The sequence below is a fragment of the Cloeon dipterum genome, chromosome 3, assembly GCF_949628265.1.
Source record: "Cloeon dipterum chromosome 3, ieCloDipt1.1, whole genome shotgun sequence".
In the NCBI taxonomy this organism is placed as follows: Eukaryota; Metazoa; Arthropoda; class Insecta; order Ephemeroptera; family Baetidae; genus Cloeon; species Cloeon dipterum.
The window spans coordinates 15,177,390-15,198,003 of NC_088788.1; the positions used below are offsets into that span (position 1 = coordinate 15,177,390).

Consider the following 20,614-nt stretch of genomic DNA (forward strand, 5'->3'; position numbering starts at 1 on the left):
GACATGCGGCGGGGTGAGATTTTCTCACCGCTGACTTGCAGTGTTCTTAATATTAGCTCCCAAGTGCAAGATGATTGACAAATGACTATCATCAGGCATTTCAAATTTGGGATGTTTAAATATGACTGTAAATTAGCCCCTGAATGTTGGTGGTCTCAAATTGTACCTAAAATTGAAAATAAATATACTAATAATTGCAGCGTAAAACTCATATTTCCTAACCTTTTTTATCATCACATGAGGAACAGTTAAGATTTTTGATAATTCAATATATTTTATATATCTGCTATATGTCAGTGAGAAATTGTTTCAACTCATTAGAATGAGTGAGATAAAAACATCTTTACAATATTTTACAAAAGAGAGATTAAAAAATAATATAATAATACAATATTCTGGATATTTAGATATTTTTAATTTCACTATTCTATCTTACTAATTGCATTGGGGAAGGAGTTTCATGTAGCAAATTTCTAGTTCCAAACTGCTTTTAATTCATTCTATATAACAATGCCAATAAATCAAACTATCTATGACTTTACTATCAGAACTCTCAATGCTGATCTAAAACAAACCACCACACACCCAAAAAATCAAACGATTTGAATTATGTAAAAGACATGGAACAATATTTCACAGGCAACAACACCCTATTCTGACGTCCTCTTGAAGGTAGAGGTGGTGCCGATCGTGTCCACATCAAATTGCATCTATATTTGTCTATAGTGGTGGCATAGTCCCGAACGTGATCTGCGCTGGATTTCCCGGCAGCAACGTCGGCGCGTGCATTCGGGACACAGGCGGTCCTCTCTTTCTCAATGGCGAGCTTCGCAGTATTTTCAATGGACTTGGCTGCGACTTCCCAGTTGCAACATACCCTGACCAGTTCACGGAGGTATCCGCCTTCCGCGACTGGGTTTACCAAATCACTGGTCTCTAAATAAAGAGAATGTGATCTAGATTTTTTTTTTAAATTACCCTCGGATATGTAACTTTTTTCACTTTTCAGATTATGCACAGTTAAAAATGTTTACATTTTGAATGATTAAGTTTATCCGATCATCATCATCATCATCACAGCAATGAGATTATTTGCTTATCGGCGTGCGTAAGAGATTGTGATGAATCGATAAAAATCAGCTTATTGATACGTGTTTAGATGACAGTAATTGGACAGCCACGTTTATTCGAAATGCTGTCCACAGTAGTGGCTGTGCTTTGCTGCGTGGTCATCGTAACTGGTAAAAAATGCGTTAAATTGATCATCAAAATAGCTCCCCCCAACGAGATTGAAACAGTTTAAGTCCCGAAACTGCATTTTATGACATTAATTATGTTTGAATTTCTTCCCATTAAATTATAGAACAAAACTGATTTATTTTTCATCCTCAGGTGGCCCTTCAGATTTTAAAAGGTCAAACGAGAGGATTGTGGGCGGAACGGAAGTGGCCAAAAATGAAATCCCGTGGCAGGTGTCAATCCAGTTCAACAACAACAATGACCACTGGTGCGGCGGCTCGATAATCTCGGAGGAATTCATCGTAACCACTGCCCGATGCTCAACGTGAGTTTCTTCATTGCTAATATTCGTTCGTTAAAAACTGCATCTATAATAATTTTTAGTTTTTACATTAATTATTTTATTAAACGCATATGCGTGCAACAATTTTAAATCTACACAATTTATCAATTTTTATATAGTTTTCATATATTTATTTTTTATTTTTAACGTTGGGCGTGCAGCAAGTACAAAATTATAAAACTGACACTATCTGACGCAGTTATGACCTGAGAGACATGCATGTGGTGGCCGGCACCTTGGAGTGGGCCAAGCCTGGCTCGGTGCACAACGTCACTGAAATCATTAACTCGCCCGAATGGACTTTGGGCCCAGACAGCGACATCTCCCTTTGGAGGGTGAACCCGCCCTTCACCTTCGATGCCAGCACGAACATCGTGCGGCTACCTGCTCAGGGCGCACAATCCACGCCAGGAACCGTCATGACTGTCTCAGGCTGGGGAATCACAACAGTAAATTCAATTAGACAGTCTTTTAGCATCATTTTTGTGCAATTGACAGTTCTTGAATGCTTTTTTCACTCAATAACTCTTTTTCTATCTACGTTATTATTAGCGGAAAAATAATTTACATTTGATTGATCTTAAAAGAGAGGCTTCTCAGATAATTTTTTAATATATATATTTGGTCTTTCATTGAGCTGAGAAATAAATAGACGCTCTTAGCAAGGAGGCAATGTAATACCAAAATTATATTTCAACATATAATACAGTTTAAAAATTACATAAATCCTTGCTTTGTCACATTTTGCAGTGGTCTGGGCAAAGATCGGACTTCCTGCTGAAGGCTGACGTGCCGATTGTGTCGAAAAGTGAGTGCAACGCCAGCTACGCAATATACGGAGGAATCGGTGCGTACCAGATCTGTGCTGGATTGGAACAGGGTGGCGTCGACGCGTGCCTCTACGACACGGGCGGTCCGCTATTCCTTGATGGCTTGCTCCACGGCATCTACTCTTGGGGCTACCACGCGGACTGCGCTGTGCCGGGTTTCCCTGGCGTCTACACAGAGGTTTCCGTGTTCCGCGACTGGATCGGTCAAATTACCGGCATCTGATTTATATCGTATTTGTGCTTGTGGGGCAATAAATTGCTTAAAATTTGAGTTTTATTTCATTGGGATTTGTAAAACGAAAAATATCTTTAGAGAAACTGAAACAAATTAAAAAATGAAAAATATCATCAACTTCAAGCAAGATCTCTATTTGCAAGCGTCGAATTAACGGAGACTTCAACGCCCGCCTGTCGAAATATCAAGTCAATTTATTTTTATATTTGCTCCTATTTCTGGCAGGCTTTTTGAATTTACAATTAAAAGAGGGCAGTTTGTCATAATTACTCTGAAAGCTTTGATTCTATGGTCACCAACGACTACATCATCACGGCCGCAACCGGCAGGATGTTAGAGATTAAAAACACTTTTTTAGGCAAATCGAGCATTCCATAATTTATTTTATTTTAAGCCAGGGGTAGATGAAACAAGCTATTCCAACATAAAGTGATATTAGAAAATCAGTGTGAAATGATTTATTTATTTTTGTTAAAAATTGGGAGGGCAAAGCACCTTCTCGCTGGGTTGTCGCACTCGTGCTGCACACAAGTTCGCTTTTGCACAGTTTTTTTGCACATCGTCACTTCACTTGCACAAATACGAAATACAAGTAATAATTTTTTTGACAAAAATAAAAATAAATAAATCATTTCACACTAATTACGTGTTTGCCAATTTTGCTATTGCCTCTATTACAAGTGATTGTAACAGCAGTAACACCTTTCATCTGTCCGAGTGGTGACTGGCACCTTTCTGCTGGACAAACCTCACTCGGTAAACAAGGTCATCGAATTTGTTAGAACCGACGAAAACAACAGAGGTGACCTTAACCTGTGGAAGTAAGACCCGCCTTTAGATTTTCGTGCCAGCTGCGGTCATCGAGTCTGTGTCAGGACCATTCATGACGGTCTCATCCATCAATATATACTACTAAGCTTATTTTTTGTAATCAAGATCAATTTGCTGAAAAATGTTAAGCAATTTATTTTTTATTACTTATTTTCCCTGAGCTATATTTACATATTATGTTGAAAATTTAGACCCTAAAAGTCATATTATCAGCAAATAATTTTTCCCACTCTGCCTATCAATTTCATTGCGCAGTGTGTTATTTGGTTATTGATATGCACGATAACAGAAAGATTAAAGTAAGGATTGATACGAGAGGCAAAATGCTTGTGCCAGAGCATGAATCCGACTCAGCATGCAGTCAAAAGTGTTGGCTTTCTTTGCTTGCTGCTACGTTCTTGTCTTTGGTAGTAATTTGAAATATTCCTCCATCCCCTTGTGAATGTAAAAATGCATCCCTAAAACATATTAGTATTGCAAATTTTAAGATATGATGTTGACTTTCATATTTTAGATCAGTTTTGCAGGGTAGCAAGATAACCAAGTGGAAAAACAAGATATTATATGGTGCGGAAAATGCTTCAAAAGGCGAGTTTCCGTGGCAAGTTTCCACCCAACACTCTTTCGACGGCTATGTTTGGTCACAATGGTGTGGCGGAAGCATCATATCACACGACTTCATCATCACAATCGGCTCCTGTGCAGCGTGAGATCTTCAACTACTTTTAACAATTTATTTTAGAAGAGTAGTTTGTTCTTAAACATGTTAGCTATTTTTCCTTAAAAATTTTGCATTCAATATTTTTAACAAAATCAATCACTAAATCTCGTTAGGAATTTTCTTACACTCCCATTTACTGTCGGCTATGATTTAAGAATTTTAATGTTTAAAAATAATTGAATTAATAAATCATACTGCTCTTTGATTGTTGGATCGCACAGTTCCACTTCGACATATCTCCGCGTGGTGGCCGGCACTTTGGAGTGGGCCCGTCCTGGTTCGACTCACCATGTCACGAAAGTAATAGACAGCGGCGATTCCTTCCTCTCCTTGTGGCAGGTGTACCCTCCTTTTGAGTTTGGTCCTGCTACGCAAGCCGTCCAGCTGCCTGCTCAGAGCACCGAGTCTCAAGCAGGAACACTCATGACTTCATCTGGCTGGGGCGATTCTGTAGGTTTTTCCTTTCAAAGTATATCCACAAATTTTATTTATTCTGAATTTATTTTCAAATTAATCCAGACGCAAGGAGTGCCATCCGACTTTCTCTTGAAGTTTGATTCACCGATCGTGTCAAAAGCAGATTGCGACAGTATCTTTTCGAGATTTGGAGGAATTGGTCAGAATCAGATCTGTGTTGGATTACCGTCCATTGGATTCGGTTTGTGCTCTAGCGCCGACGATGGCAGCCCCCTCGTTTACAATGGTGAACTGCGTGGCGTCTTTTTCTATGCTGATAAGCGCAACGCAGACCTGGGTATTTACTACGAAGTCTCCGCCTTCCGCAACTGGATCTTCCATAGTACCGGCGTTTAATTTATTAATTCAATAATCATTTGTTCAAAAATCACTTACAATTTTTTTTATTTTTTGGAAAGAATGGCTGAGAATAGCTACGTATGTTTTTTTAGTTATTTTTTTTAATAAATCCATACGTTAAATGAGCCGGAAACCTTCCCATTTCCTCGAAATCTCATCTAGGAAAATGCATACTTTTGATCAGTCAATGAAACAAACTAAAGGGACACACAGTGATATAATGCAGTGAAAACATCGTAATTATATAAAATCATATAACAGTGTCGCAATGCTTGCTTGTACATGTTTTTTATATAAACTGGAATTACTGCAAAAATTGAATAAGTTATTTGACAAGTTTTAATCTTTAGAGTAAATTTTATAATAAAGACTTTATCAAAGATTTTTCTTCCTTAACTAGTTCATTTTTTTACTTTGTTTCGATTCAATTCATTCACCTCAATATTAGGAAACATAAAATACATTTCCAATAGAATTTATTTGCTTTAATGTTAATCCACGCTTATTTATCATTGACCTCAAATGAGAAAGTAGTGCATTTTTATTTCCTCTAAAATTGGCGCCGCAGCCGCGGAATCATATTCTGCGGTTGAGGTTCGGTTATGCAACGCGCTTGTCGTTGGCGTCGCGCCGGTTGCATACGGGGGTGTGTGGGCGGTACGTATCGACTGGAAAGGGTTGTGTATCGGCCTGGCAGATGTCCCGGTGGTCGCGGGGGTTGCCTGGGCGGGGGGCGAGCGCCCCTGGCGGCGGGCGGCGCGAACGCGGCGGAGGCAGAGCAGAGCAGCTCGGCCAGGCCAGGCTGTCGCAGTCCAGTCAGTGGCGGCCGAACGGGTCCAAAGAGAGCAGTGCGTGTGTCCGTGCGAGGCGCGCGCGTGTGTGTCCCAAGGAGCAGCACCAGCAGCAGCATCAGCATGCAGGCCGCTGAGCGGGCCTCGGCCGCCGGATAGTGGCCGCCGCGGCCGCCGTCTCTCTTCCTCTCTTTCTCTCCCCCTTTCTCTCTCCGCACTGTCGCAGCCTCCTCAGCCGCCAGCCAGCCAGCAGCAGTCATCCGCGCTCCAGCAGGTCAGTCCACCTGAGTCTGTCACTTTCCCCACTCTCCCCGTTGATTCAATTTGATAAAAACAAAATTGGGGGTATTAAAAGAACCTGTTTGAACTGTCCCATTGTCACCAGATGATCTGGAGAATTTTGGTCTTATTTTGAAAATTGGGCGCTGGCCGGCCAGGAATTGGGTCAGCTGGACACTTGAGGTCTCGGACATTCTTAAAAATCAAGCTGAGAAGCGGGCTCGACGGAGGCGGCTGGGTTCTTGGAGGCGACCCGACCGCACTCTGGGGGAAGGGGGCCGCGGCAGGTGTCTGTGAGCCACCTTGAGGCTCGAGTCAGCCAGCGAGTAGTGAGTGGGCCCTATCTGGCCGAGCGGCTATTGATTTGCGCGCGCCCACCGCCGCGTCCACGTTAAAGCTGACGAGAAAGAGAGACGAGTCAAACTGCACTCGAACCCAGCGCGAGCAAACAAAGCCCCGCTTGACCAAAACTAAAACACAAACAGCATGTATTGCACGCTCGCGAAACTTATGTTCATGCAAATCTCCCGCCGCCACCGCAGCCGCACCAGCAGCAGCAGCAAATGGTGCGTTAATCGCGATATCGGCTCGACCGAGTGTGAAATGCCCGACTCTGTGAACGCAAACGACCGCTGCCGGCGCAATTCCGCATTTCAAACAAACGCACTCCTCTCACTCACACACTCGGCTGGCCTTGAAAGCTGCTCTCGAAAGAATCGTTTGACCTCTGCCCCTGAACCTCTAACCACTTCTATTCTGCTCTCTTGTCTACCTGGGATAAAGTAGTTTTCAAGTGAGTGCTGTTTGGCTTTAAATTTCTAATCTATTCACTCTTTAGCTGCAGTTCTGCATTTCTTGCCATTATATGAGCAAAAGGAATAAATTTATGATTATACACTTTAACAAAGATAACAAGTTAGTTCTTTGCAACACAACTGTGTGAAATAAACCGAAATCCAATACTTCAGTGATGATATCATATATAAATCTTGAATACAAATAAATATTGAATGATATCCTTGAAATGAAAAATTTTCAAACTAACAGAACACTGACGAAACGTTTTAGATTCCCAATTCGGCTAGATGTTTTTTTGGTTCTTGTAGCACCATAATTGGGTTTCATCAATATTCATGTTAATTCTAACTTTAGATTAAAATATAAAAGTAATCACGTCAGCCAAGAAATTTCCAAAGACTAGGAGGATATACAGTTGAATTTTCACATTGTCAGCTATTATTCAATGGGAACTGTGAAATCCACTATCCATTATTTTTATTTTTCTTCTGCGAAATACCTGATGGGCCCAAAATCTCTTTCCTGAGCATCTTGAGAGCTTCCAAGGGGTTAAATTAAATATATTCTGAAAGCTCTTGATTTAGCCGTTAGAACGGTGTGCAGATCATGCAGATCGAACCAATTGAAAACCCAAAGGCATCATAAAAATATAGTCGATGGCTTGAGGGCTACCCTGACACCAGGGTTCGATTTCTCACCTTTTCTCATGGTCTAATCTGAACTCATGGGCGAATTACAGCATGCACCACTATACGACCCTAACAACACACCAATAAATTAGGATGGTGCTAAAAAAAGAAAAAAAATAGTAAACCAAATTGAATCTCTTTTAGAAACACCCAAAAGATAATAAACGTTCAATTTTTTATGTGGCCTACGAAAGTGCTTTTTCAATTAGTCTCATCGCGGAAATAATTGCGTAAATTCTTCCAGTCAAGGCGGAAGTTGTGAAATTAAATTGAAATATACATTTTGATGCGCGAAATCGAGCGTTGCTCGAGAAACAAGAAGTGCAGTTTGATGCGTAGTTACGATTGCGGCGGGGCGATCGATTCGGCAAACAAAGCAATCTGTTCTGTTCGCGCGATTACCAAAGTTAGCCTTCTTGCGCCATTTTGATGGGTAATGAGCGTTTTTTCGGGACATTTGCGCAGCACGCGAGCCATGAGCTACCGGCCTGTGATTTATGTGCTCGCACGTGAAGCGGGTCTCGTTTGCACCCCTCGCGGTCGCGGGGCGCTCAATTATCCAATTATTGCCGAGACGCGAGGCCAATTTGCGCCGGCAGCACCAGAAAGAAACTTATTATATCGCACCGCGAACGTGACCCGAATATCTCGCGGCGGCGGCGAATATATACATATTTGTGGCGAAAAACCAACGCCGCACTGAACAACATCTCGCAGTCAGCCGTGTACGTGCGTGTTGCAAATTGAATCACTGGCCGCGCCTATTACAAGGCAAATGAAGAAACCAGCAGTGCTGCATTCGGCGTCATTGATATCGCGGCGAAGCCACACATTTGGAAAAGCGGCTTTGGGGTGCTTCTTTTATCGCCGCGATTGCCAACAACTTTCGCGACGAACCGGACAAAACCAATTGGCAGGCGGCAATCAAAGCCACAAACGACTCTCATTTGCGAAATCAGAGCACACGCTATAATCAGCAAATTGTAAGCTTTTTCAACACATAATTATTTTCATAATATAGTACCAACAATTCAAATAACCTCACATCAAGATTTCAGTTGTTGATAACACACTGATTGAATACGATCTAAACATATATGTACTTTTCCGCCACTACCATCCTTTCAAAGTATTTTCGTTGTTTAAGTCGTTCAAAATCCAGCCAATCCAGAATTTTCTGCAGATAGTTTTTCTATTGAAAGATAAAAGTTTTCATTTTGAAGATACATCAATTTAATTTTTTTTAAATTAAATAGTGTCTTATTGATGTGAGAGGTTCTTTAACAGAGTATGTAATTATTATTTTTTTTAGTACTGCCTAAACCTAGAAATAGTTATTAGAGGTCTAGACGAGTCTAACAATGTGCCGTTTTTTTAAATTCTGATGAATATCACCCAAAATTTGGAGTTGAAAGCATTTTAAAAAAATGAAAGAGTCTTTTTGATTTTTGAAGTGGTTTTACTCAAAAACAAAAATGAACACCACTCTGAAATTTTCTCACAAGTTCACACAAATCATTGGAAAATACTTAATCAAAATTCTGTGAGCTCATTTTCAAATTTTAATTAGAAACCAATATCAGCAGCCTTAGATCTTGACCTAAGATTAATTTAATTGCTCACGTAGAAACCAGAATTAATATCAATCACTCTTACAAATTTGTGAAAAAGAAATAATAAAACTCATTTGCAGCAGAGTGAATTCAAGTTTCATTTTTATTGCTTTGAAATGTCGTTGCGTGAGCTATTAAATAATTCGCCTTTCCCGAAAGAGTCTATTTGCCGGGCGAAAGCTGCTAAAGTCGAGTCGCGTAAGAGCGTTTTGCATTTTTAAAAAGGCTTTCTGCTCTTTTGGCTGTTGCATCCTTTCCTAGCCACACATAAAGTCGAGAAACGAGAGCCACTGGCTGATGTTTTATGCATTCCGAGGGGCAGGCCGTGCCTGCGCGGCGCGGTCAAAATTGATTTCGGTGTTTTTTGGCCCCTGCGTGCATTCGCGGGGTGCGCGGAAACTGCGGCAAGGGAGCAGATTGAATGTCTAGTACTTAAATCACGGCTTGTTAAGCACCGGTTAAACGTGCCCGCGGAATATTAAGCGCATCGCGCGCCAAAAGGTGAATTACGAGGGGCGGCGGGCGCAACAAGACGCAAATTTGCACCTAAATTAAGGCATAATGCGCCGCGGCTATCGGCGCGGGGGCGTCGGGGGGCGGGGGCGGCACGTGCAAATGCTTGGCGCTGCTCCAAGCCACTTCTCTGAGACGATCTCTGCAGCTCACCCCTGCCCTGCCTGCAGCCCCTGCATCTCCGGCTCCACGCAGATCCGCACGCAAAATGCAGAGAATTTTATTCTACTGCTCTCGCTTTCGATTTGGATAAACGAGACAGATGACGTAGGCAGAGAAAATAAAGCAAACCATTTCCCTTGAACCCAGGGAAAGTATTACTGGAGAAAATAAAATAGCGGTATTGATTTTTCTAATAAAGTTTAGTCTGCGAACAGATATTTTGATAAAATCATGTTGAGCTAAAAGGTTACGGCTGAAGGGAATTGCGTGTTCTCACTTTGCACCTTTGTTAGTTAGTTGTTGTTACGCACGCAAAGATGCAGCCTTTACAGGAAATATCAGCTCTAGTCAGGTTTGTTTGCAAAGTCGGAACTGCATCTCGCGTGAAACGATCCCAATGGTAAAGTGGCAACACGCAATCGCCTTCTCCACCATCACTATATAGATTTGCAACTTAAGATAATTTCTAGAATAAAATGTTAATATTTTAATGCAGTCATTGCATAAACATTCTTAATAAAATGCCTTCCAACTTTTTGATCTTAAAATCTCACCTATCGCGCAATGCGCAATTGAAATAACTTGGCCACATCTGTGTGTTCAAGACTTACAAATAATATTAAAGGGCTTTCCCATTATTTGTTAATCGATTTGAATGAAACTAGATATGTTGATAGCCTCTAGGAAGGTGTTGAACCAAAAGTAAATTTTATTTACTGGAAATTGCCTAAAAGGGGGACAAAGTCACGGGTTTAAAAAAGTGCCACTAAATTGATTCCAATTCGACTATCTCGACTTCCAGGAGTGTGAATGAGACAAACTCAACTCCAAAATTTGTCCGAATTCTCAAGATCTCCACCATAGATATAGAGGGTCACCAATTTTTTTGACGCAGTGCATATACAAAATTATAATTTTGGCGATAGAAAATATTGGCGGATCCCGAAGGTAGCCGAGAGCCACCTCAAAACTCTCAGAAAAAAAATATTTATTTTTTACTGTATTCTCTGTTGTTTGGAAAGGAAAAATATATTTCTGCTGATGATTAATATTCTTTGCGTATTAAACGTGGAAACGCGCAATACCCAAATTTCCGTTCTCAATATTCCCCCTGCGTACGTGACGCCTACAACGCGTTTTGAACGGAAAAACGTGCGATACCCGATTTGGATGTGGTATTACATAAGTGAAATGAATACAAGCATCATTTGTACATATTTTTCCTTAGGGAATGAAAAAAAATCGATTTATCGTTGTGACATGAGAATGAATTTTTTGCTTGATAACATTTTCCAATTGATAGAAAACCTAATTTGATTGCTTAATAAATAGTACAACTTTCTGCCCTATAGCTTGTTTCTTCCAGTACTTTAATCTGTATAAATAACACAGGAAACTTTGAATTTCACCGTGTTTTTCCTTGTTTTGTTAACTAACAGAGTTTCTATTTAAAACTAGGTGTAAAACTGCATGAACAGAACTCATGTAATTGATTTTGAAATTCGGGAGGTTACATATTTTTTTGGTTTTAATTTTAATTTGAACTCCCCTCGTCTTTGTGCTTTCTAAAAACTAGCTGTTTTCCACTCTGAATAATCGTTGAAAGTTAATTTTAGTTTCATTCCCAACCACCGAAAAAAATATATTACGTTAATTTACTCGCATTCTACCGCAGCTACGTCGCTGTATAGCTTATTATAAAAATCTCTTTAATTTCCGCCCTTGTATTGCGCTCGATTTCATTTTAAAGATAAATCCATAATGTGTTCGCTCGCACAAACAGGTGAAACGGAAGCCATCCGGCTGTCAGGACTGCAAGGTCAAGCGCGCCTTCAGGGTCTGGTGCGGCGCGGCGTGCAACACGGGATCGGTTGGGCCTGGCGCGCGGCGGTCGAAGGGCGCGGGGTGCGGCGGAGCGGGGCGGGGGAGGATGGCATGCTCGCTCGCTCTCTCGGCAGCTGTGGTGCGAGCGAGGCTTCCATCCCATCCGAAGCAGCGGCGGCGGCGGCACGGTATCGATCAGGCCGAGCGTGCGTTTCTAATAATGAAGAGGGGCGCTGCCCCGCTGCCCTAATAGACTCGCGCATTTGCATAACGCTCACTCGCTCGTCTGCCCGCCTGATCGCTTCTCTGAATTTGGCCTGTTGATGTCGAACGCCAGAGCATTCCAATCCATTTGTCTCGTGCCCTGCCACCGCACGAATTATGTTGTGCCGCTAGCTCCGGGAGAGCGCTTTTGGCAACGCTCCTGCTCCGCGAAATATGACTTTATACGAAACGAGTGATAAACTGCTGCACGCAAAGCCGACTTAATTCCTCCACATGAATGCAAAGCCAAATTTAAGTGTTTAAAATGAAGCTGTTCGTTGGATAGGTTTCTGAATAGAATCTTTGAAGGCCTTCTTCGAACACGATTTTCACCATTTAAATTTGAAAATAATACTATTGGAAAAAACAAGACTTTGTCCTAGTTGATATAACTCGATCAGTTTGGGCGTATTCAGTGCGTCTTATATCATTTTCCTAACAAATAATAAGTCACATTAATAAAATTAACAAATATCTTTGACAAAATTTCTACTCATATTTTTCGAAAATAGTTGTTAAATTTTACTTATTCTGGACTTTTTCTGTCTCCTATCTAATTTTTTCACCCTTACAGCAATCATTCAGTTGTTTCTTTACATTGGTGACAGTCATGAATTTCACGGGACTATTAATACATATATGTTATTCCCACCCAGGAAAGTAAAGATTAGAAAATGTCAACCATGCTACTTTTGATTTTTGCTGCTATCATATGATCCTAATGTTCCAACAAATATACTCATTGCAGTACGTTATATCGTCAGTTCCCAAGCCCCCTCCCCCTAAAAAGACCAATAAATAACGAAGATAAAACTAACGGCATGGGATAAAAATAATGTGTTTTTGATTAAAATTGGTGCATGTATTAATTGCTCTAATGGATGTATGGACAATCTGCATATATTTATCAGGTATAAATAAATCCTAGATTTGCCTATTTTACAGGAACTCAAAGCTATCATCTTTTTAAAAAATGGGATATTTTAGTTGAAGGAGCTTTTGCTACTTTTCTCTGGTGTCCAAATTTGTAGTTAGTAGGTCAAGGTCACTATAACGTGTACAAATATTTGGATATAATGGAGGAAATTAAAAATTAAAATTTAGAATAGGCGAAAATGTTCCTCATTTATTTAATTTGGTGTCGGGTCCTAGTTACTCTTTAAGAAATTGCATGATTCTTGGAGAGCTAACAGATTTAACGATTTAAAATTGCTATAGATAAGAAAGCGAAGGAAATGATTGAATATAAAATGAATTATTAAAAAAGGGTGTGATCTTATTTGTTGCTAGATTCATTCGTCTGCTGTACCTGGACTGTTTCTGTCCCTCTCACTTTTCTTTTCTACACTTTGGACTTGGCAGACTCCAGCTCAACGTTGCATATATGGAGCATTTAATTAGTCAAAACTCATAAAAATCCAATTCAGATCATAAACAAGTATTCACTATATGGTTTTGGTCTGAATTTTGTTATTAATTTTGATTTTGCATTGCGCACAAGAGCAGTTCTTACTGATTATTAATAAAGGACATCTCGGCTGGACATTAATTGCAATAGAATGGCTATGCGAGGCGGTGTCGACACGCTGGTGGTGCAACAAGCGATTGGCAGCATCGGAAGTCGTTAGATTGCGGTTTTCAAACGACCAACTGTCGCTTCGTGTCCGACAATTGCACATTTGCTATTCTTTTCATCCCATTGCTATGTGTTGAAACCAATTCGCTTTGCAATGAATAGAAAATCGATCAGAAATTGCGTCACAATTCTTTCTCTTCCACTCGCGACAACAGTTGCGAAAATGATTAGAATTCGCGAGCAGTACAATTCAGGTCGTTAATTCAGATGGACGTCATCCGGCGGACAAAGGAGCGAAAATGGAATCTGGCGCAAACAATCGGGAGAAAACGAAAGAATGCGACGGCAGAGTGAGAGAGGAAACAATAATGCTCAATTAAGGCCATCGCGCGCAGGCGGTGAAAGCTTCGTTAGCCGCGCTTTCCACCCGCTCGCTTGTAAATTGCTGCCAATTCAATCCTGGCTCAATTTTTTCGGCGACGAAGCCGATTTTCGACTGGAAAGCCAAGTTTGTTTAGGGCGAGGGCGACAAAGAAAAGAATAAACGAAAGACCGCGCCGTGTCGAGAGGCCGAATAAGGGCTATTGAAAACGAGAGAGCGCCTCTGCTTTGAATTCGCTCGTAATTTCTTTGCCAAGATTTGCAGCACAAACGACTGCCATCGATTTTCACAAGGGCTTAAAGTGTGCTTCAAATAAAAAGAGATAATTGCACGCTGGATGACGAGAGATTTGTAGACAGGAGAAATTACTCAAAAACTTCTTCGATTCGAACATGAAGCAATAATTGCTGAAGACGATAAATGATTTTGCTGGACGTTTTTATTCTTTTACAATTGATTTTCAAAAGACAAGTTGAGCCACAGGGCTGCGCATATTAATACGCAATTAGTTTTATTAACATTAAAAAGGTATATTTTTGTTTCTATCACATCAACAAATTTGCGTTAAATTATTTTAAGTGAAGCTTGTCCTTGAAAATAGCTATTAGAATTGTGATTAGCACCAAAAGACGATTGTTTTGACCAATTTTTGCAAAATTCAGATGGTGTCAGAAGAAATATGATCTATATTTAATAATGAAAATAAGATTTAACCGGTATGGCTTTACGATCTTTGCACTTGTTTTATTCAATTCAGTATTCTACTCTGGAAATTTCAGTAAAAAAATCAGGCGGTTGCATGATAAATTTTCAACTGTTTTAAGGGTTCATGGATGTCGGATTCAGATTATTACTCAAATAATTAATCCTTTTGGAGGAAATGAAAGATAATTTTTCTTCTCATTGAAATAAACTATTTTTTCAAATTCTACTCGCCAGGTCTAAAATCCAACGTTTTTATAAAAATTTAAACTTTCGTAGTCTGTCAGTAGTAATATAAATAATTATACCTTATATTATCATAAAGTAATAATTTTATCTAGCACCAAATTAGTTGATTATAGTTTTTATACAGTAGAGATGCAAAAATTAAAGGAATAAAACACACAGAAATCGTCTTACAAAAATTTTGCAAAAATTAGAATGTTGGTTCAAAATTTATAATGCATGGTTCATTTCTAGCTAGGAAAGTTAGTTGGGCTTGAAATTCCTAGGTTCGTGCTCATTTCAAATCGATATAGCTTCGTAACAATATATACCAGAAAATTATAAAAAATAATACATGCGTATAGCTCCTATTGCACGAAAGATGATGTACATGCAGTATATTTATGTATTTGAATCCATCTTTGCTGAAGAGAATTACAGTTATTTTTTCCTGTGTGAATTTATTATAACTTTTTGTCATTTTATTTGGTGAAAATGCCAATTGCTATAGTGATATATGACTTACGAGTTCATTCAACTGAATAAATCAGAAGGCATCTAGCCATTACTGTTTCCCGCCTTGGCATTGCAACGTGTTGCGTTATTCCGCTTGAAAATGGAAACGGGCGCGGCTGAAGGAAACTAATTAGGATCGTTAAGTGTAGGCGCGCTTGATAAATTGGCCTCGTCCACGCTCGCAACACAAATTTCAGGACTCTCGTTCATCAAGGATCAAAACGGACTCTGGAATCGCGTTTATTTCATTTAAAGAAAACTGCTCAGTTGGTTTCGCAGCGCGCGCGAATGCGAGAGGAGAGAAGAAAGATCATTAATCAGAGATGGCCGTAAAGCGGCTGAATGAGAAGCTGATGTGATTACTCTCTGCTTGCGCTCTCTCTCACTCTCGTGCAGCCAAGAAACGGCCATTGAGCACGTGAGAAGCGAAAATAAAGCATTTCTCGTGTCGGCCACGCCCCCTTCAGCGCCGACGCGATCAAACAAACCGCCGACGAGCGAGACATTAATTATTGGCCTTTTCCCGCTCCCCGCTCAGCCTCCGAATGCACTTTTTCGAACTCGTGAATGTCTCTCTCCCAGCAATACTGAAAGAGGAAAGAGTTACAAAGGACGCTAGTGGGACGCAAAAGGGAAGGAAATTCCGCTCTTTTCGCTACGACCTGGAAAATTGGGTTAACAGACTTTTTTATGCACCGCATTCGTCTCCAAAATGTCTTTCTGCCTTTCTCTCTGCGTAATAAGGAAAGAAGGAAAAGATGTTTCGTGCGCGCAGATCGTAAAGCTCGCGGCATTTCATTTTCGGTTTGGAGTAAGAAATTCCGCAGCTTCCTTCAATATTACAAAGCGACGTGTAGAGCAAAGACGTTATAAATTAGAGGAAAGAGTTGCAGTTATTGCCTCCGTTCAATTTAATCCTGGACAAATAACGAGTTTGAGTATTTCAACTTGTTTCTTCGCGCAGGAAGAGTGCCTGCCGTGAGAGTTTAAGAAGTAAGCGGCGCGCGATATTGATTTTCGATAAAGCGCGGCGGTAGTGTCTAGTCGATTTTATTGCTTGCTGCGAATCTCTCTCTCTCTCTCTCTCTCTCTCGCGGTGCAGGGCAAAAAAGGACCAAAATAGAGCTATGATCATCCGCAAGGGCTTCCCGTTTGATCCCATGCGATTACCTACACAAACGAGCGCCGCTCTGTGAAAAATTAAACAGCCAACGATGAAATTGGTTAAAAATTGACAGCGTTTCAGTCAGGGTCGGCAATTTTGTCCGTTCGGCATTTCTACGGGCATATATATTAAAAAATCCTCCACATTTTGAGATCCCCAAAACTTCCTTAAAAACCACAAAATGAGTAATAAATAGAAAGATACAAAGGACACTAATTTTTTTAAATTGGTAAACATAATAGTTCGTGGAAAAGATGTTAAAACAAATTGAAGAAAACTCCCTGGTTGGTGGATGGGTCTTTTTGCCTGTATGGTTGAGAAATGAAAAAAATGGCGGGAGATAAATTTAACTTTCATTTCATTAGCGTACAAATTTCCTCATCCATCTATGGAAATTTTTCGCCGATTTGTTTTAACATAAATATATAATTTTCATTCCTAATTGACCCGGACTAGGCAACATTCCACAGCCTCCCGCGTGAATGTTTAATATTAAAACATTAACTTCATTTTAACATCTTAGTTTCTTTTAAATTTTTGATCACTGAGAGCAAAGTGGGATAAAACAATTGCTATAAATAAGATATAAGGATAACATAACTATTTGAAAGCTATTTTAGTTTTTTTTTGCATTAAATACCAAATTTGTGCATCAAAGGGACATGATATAGTGTCAAGATTTTCCGGTAGAGAAAAAGTGAGATTCTTGATTTTAATTATTCTTATAATGCATGGAATACAAAATTCCAGTCATTTGCAAAAAATATCACCTCTATTTGTCAGTTTTCGTCCTTTAGAAAATACCTGGGTTTCAATCCGAATAAGTTGAGACTTGAAACAGGTGCACACTTGGCCTGAAAGGTTGACAAACAAATTCCATACTTGTGTACTGTGCGTTCGTGGTAGGACTACGCTTTTAAAAAGTCGCTCCGCACACGAGTGCTGGCGTGCGTGCGTGAACAAAGAAGCGGGAGAAGGCGTTGCACGCAAACGCGGCTCCGTATTTATGGGCCAAATAACAAAACAACTTCGCAACTGCTGCGAAAACATGGGTCCGCTGTCTCTCGGCGGAAATAACGAATCGAGCTGCTGCCGGCGCCACGACAGCAATAACACATTTGGTACAAAAACTGCTCCATTTAACACGTTTGAGCGGTTAAGAAAGAATGTTGCACATTAGATATACAAGCTATTTCAGTAAATGGGGAGATACAGCGGTTTCCCGTTCGCTTTTAAATTGTTTTCGAGAAAGGGACGTTGAAAATCTCCAGATAAAAAATTGATTCGAGAAGACTACTCAACATTTTAGCAGGTTTATTTTTTGTCGTTTGTAATTCTTGCTCAATTAATACAGACATCGTGGTCGGTTCCCCAATTTACAATAATTTTTTTCTTTTTAAGAAATAAAACTTTGGATATTGTGGTCTTATATTTATTCCATAAATTCCCCTGCGAGCGATATTGGAGTTTAAGTGTCATAATGCCATATTTTTGAATTAAATTTAAGGGAAATACCTCTTTTTTCCCAAGTTGATCATATTTATTAATTTTCTGCTACCTCCTTTTGTGTTTGATTAAATTCCAAATTTTATATGACAAAAATATAAATCATGAAAGTTATTCAATGTAAAAATTTTCACTAAAACAGCATACAGGGGCCGAAACAATCGAGGATTAATGTTTGATATGTAGAAAAAATATATTGGATATTTTTCGACGAGGAAAATGAAAACAGGTTTCGCAGTGGCAGCATAAATGGATAATAGAGATTAATTTTCGATTAGAGAACGCTATTACCTGAGGGATTACATAGCGGGGAGGGAAAAATCGATGCGCTGGGCGCTTGGAGAGTCGGAAGCAGGAGCTATAGAGCGGTCGAGTTCTTGTCCGACACGGCATAAAACACGAGGACGCCGGCAGTAAAGCAGCGCGCGTTACGAGAACACCGATTGCGGGCTGAAATTAGATATGCCGCGTTGCGAGTGTGCCGGCCGGGGAAGAGCAATCGCGGCCGCTTGTCACCCACTCACTCGAGCAGTCGGCAAACAAGGCCATCAATTCGCATGTCTCGCCGCCGTTCCGAACAGGTGTCGAGCTAGGCGACCCGCGCAGCACTTGCGTCGACCCGGTTGCATACGCTGTTTACCTTTCGGCTGTCAAAACACACGCGCCTCCGTGGCCACGCAAACACAGGATTCGCTGCTTTATTGAAATGGCCCTCGTCGAATTCGCGCCGGCCGTCAACGCCATAGTTTTACGACTCTCTTCGCTATTTCCTTCGAGCGTGTTTTGCGCACTGCCACTCACTCACTGCTCCGCCAGAATGGCGTGATAATTGAGCTGAATTGGACTGCCACGTCAAGGCATCGTCGATGCTAACTGACAACTTTTAATTTGAAGAATAATTAAACCACCAAACTCTCACTCTATAAAGTATGACACTGTTTGAACTCTCAAGTTCTCAAAATATAACACTTTACAAAATCACGTATATTCGGAAAACTAACAATAAGTACGACATCGCAAAATAACTGAATTCTTTAAAAATTCCTTGGTTCATTCCAAAACACGTTCGTTTTTTTTTAATATTTTTTATTTAAACAACAGGAAAATAATTTTACAAATTCAATTTTAGTATCACCAATTCAACAACAGGATTATTTGTTTTTACAAAAAATTAAAAACCTACCTTAACAAGTTTAAAGGTGAACCAATTGATATCAAAAATAAAAAAGGCAAAATGAAACTAAGAAAAATCTGTACCGAATGTTTACATGGAAGTTACTAAGGAGATTCTTGAAGGTCAAATTAGGTTAAGTAGCGGAATCACTCCGCGACGCACTGCAATCGTTGCTTAGGTTGTTTTTGGTCTGAATAAGTGTCACAAGAACGCCGGTAGTTATAAGTAGAGAATGGAAAGGTTCTCTGATTGGCTCATTGACGTAGCGATAGCCTAAGATCTTGAACCGAGACGGTGGCAACACAGCGACAGTCAGCAAAGGTCAGCCATAGCAGCTGGCCAGCAGTCAGCCTTGACGCCTCATTGCGCTGGCTGTCGCTGCAGTCTCAATCTTAGGCCTGCGCTACGTCAAATAGCCCAGAGAAAACCACTCCCTTCCCTGATTGATCTTCAGCGTTCTTGTCGCACTGTTCAAAAGATAGAGGTTCTGACCAAAAACCGCTAAATCAACAGCGTTTACGTTTACGCCGATCTTCAACACGCCGTGTCGCGCTGCCGACCGAGTGATTCAGCTGCCTCATCTAATTCGACCCTTTGGGATCGATTGGCACAATCAAAAAATGAAATATTCCAGTGCAACTTTAAAACCAAAGAATTGTATGTTTGTGTTGCAGGCTGGCGTAGTGTGATGTGCCGTCGTGGTGGGCGTGTCGCTCCGCGCGTGCATGGCCTCAGCGTCAACCGCCCTAGATGCCTTTGACGCAGCGTTCGCGGCGGCGCAGTTGGCCGAGGAGGAGTACCTCGTCAGTCGAGAGCTAGAGGAGATCTCGAGCCGCAGCAGGCCGCAGCCGCACGACCTCCATCGTTCGCCATTGCCGCCGGCTCACCCCCACCCACACCACCCCCACCAGCAGCACCCCCACCAGCAGCACTTTTCGGCCTCGACCGCCCACTACGCCCGCGCAGGTGCGTGTACCTTCTCACTTTTCTAACTATACCCAAGGTTGGCAAGGTCATGAGTAAGAGGTTTAGAACCTTTGAACCATGTTTTACATCAATATTAGAAATCAATCACCGTTTTTCATTAATTTTTTATTTCTTTTTCAATTTGACGAAAACGACCTTCATCGCCCTCCCCTGCATCACCTCTTAGAGATTAATGGAGTTTTATATTTTTTTTTATTTAAAGACACAGATCTTAGGACAGTTTATCCAATCACTTGGTTAGGGAAGGCCAAGACGACTTCAATTGCTGCAGTTTTTGCTATTCTGACGGTATAACAACTTGAAATTAGGCTGTGAAAATGTTAGCGAAAATCGAAAAATTCATGTTTCTGAGATTCAAAGTTGAATTTTACGAATAAAAATTCAACCACCATTTTGAAAATTTTCACACAAATTCACACGAAAGTGCTTTGAG

The 20,614-nt window shown here is 40.6% G+C and overlaps 3 protein-coding genes across 9 annotated transcripts in view; all 3 read left to right on the top strand.

Moving 5' to 3' along the window:
* The first annotated feature begins 1,174 nt into the window (after positions 1 to 1,174).
* LOC135939983 (trypsin-1-like) lies at positions 1,175 to 2,673 on the top strand. Its single transcript, XM_065484609.1, has 4 exons — positions 1,175 to 1,241; positions 1,393 to 1,564; positions 1,782 to 2,031; positions 2,333 to 2,673. Exons 1-4 carry the CDS (start codon positions 1,193 to 1,195, stop codon positions 2,633 to 2,635), a joined length of 774 nt encoding a protein of 257 aa, XP_065340681.1. The 5' UTR covers positions 1,175 to 1,192; the 3' UTR covers positions 2,636 to 2,673.
* Positions 2,674 to 2,935: 262 nt separating this feature from the next.
* LOC135938331 (trypsin-2-like) lies at positions 2,936 to 5,012 on the top strand. Its single transcript, XM_065481946.1, has 4 exons — positions 2,936 to 2,979; positions 3,993 to 4,184; positions 4,421 to 4,653; positions 4,726 to 5,012. Exons 1-4 carry the CDS (start codon positions 2,936 to 2,938, stop codon positions 5,010 to 5,012), a joined length of 756 nt encoding a protein of 251 aa, XP_065338018.1.
* Positions 5,013 to 5,790: 778 nt separating this feature from the next.
* Positions 5,791 to 20,614, top strand: part of dysc (dyschronic) — a 44,448-nt gene continuing 29,624 nt past the window's right edge. For 4 of the 7 annotated variants that reach the window (XM_065486303.1, XM_065486305.1, XM_065486304.1 and 1 more), the window contains exons 1-2: positions 5,791 to 6,080; positions 19,869 to 20,160. In XM_065486303.1, the coding sequence (XP_065342375.1) occupies positions 19,920 to 20,160 (241 nt within the window). In that variant the 5' untranslated portion in view covers positions 5,791 to 6,080; positions 19,869 to 19,919. The remainder of the gene's footprint in view (positions 6,081 to 19,868; positions 20,161 to 20,614) is intronic. The other 3 variants (XM_065486307.1, XM_065486308.1, XM_065486309.1) reach the window with 1 other exon arrangement.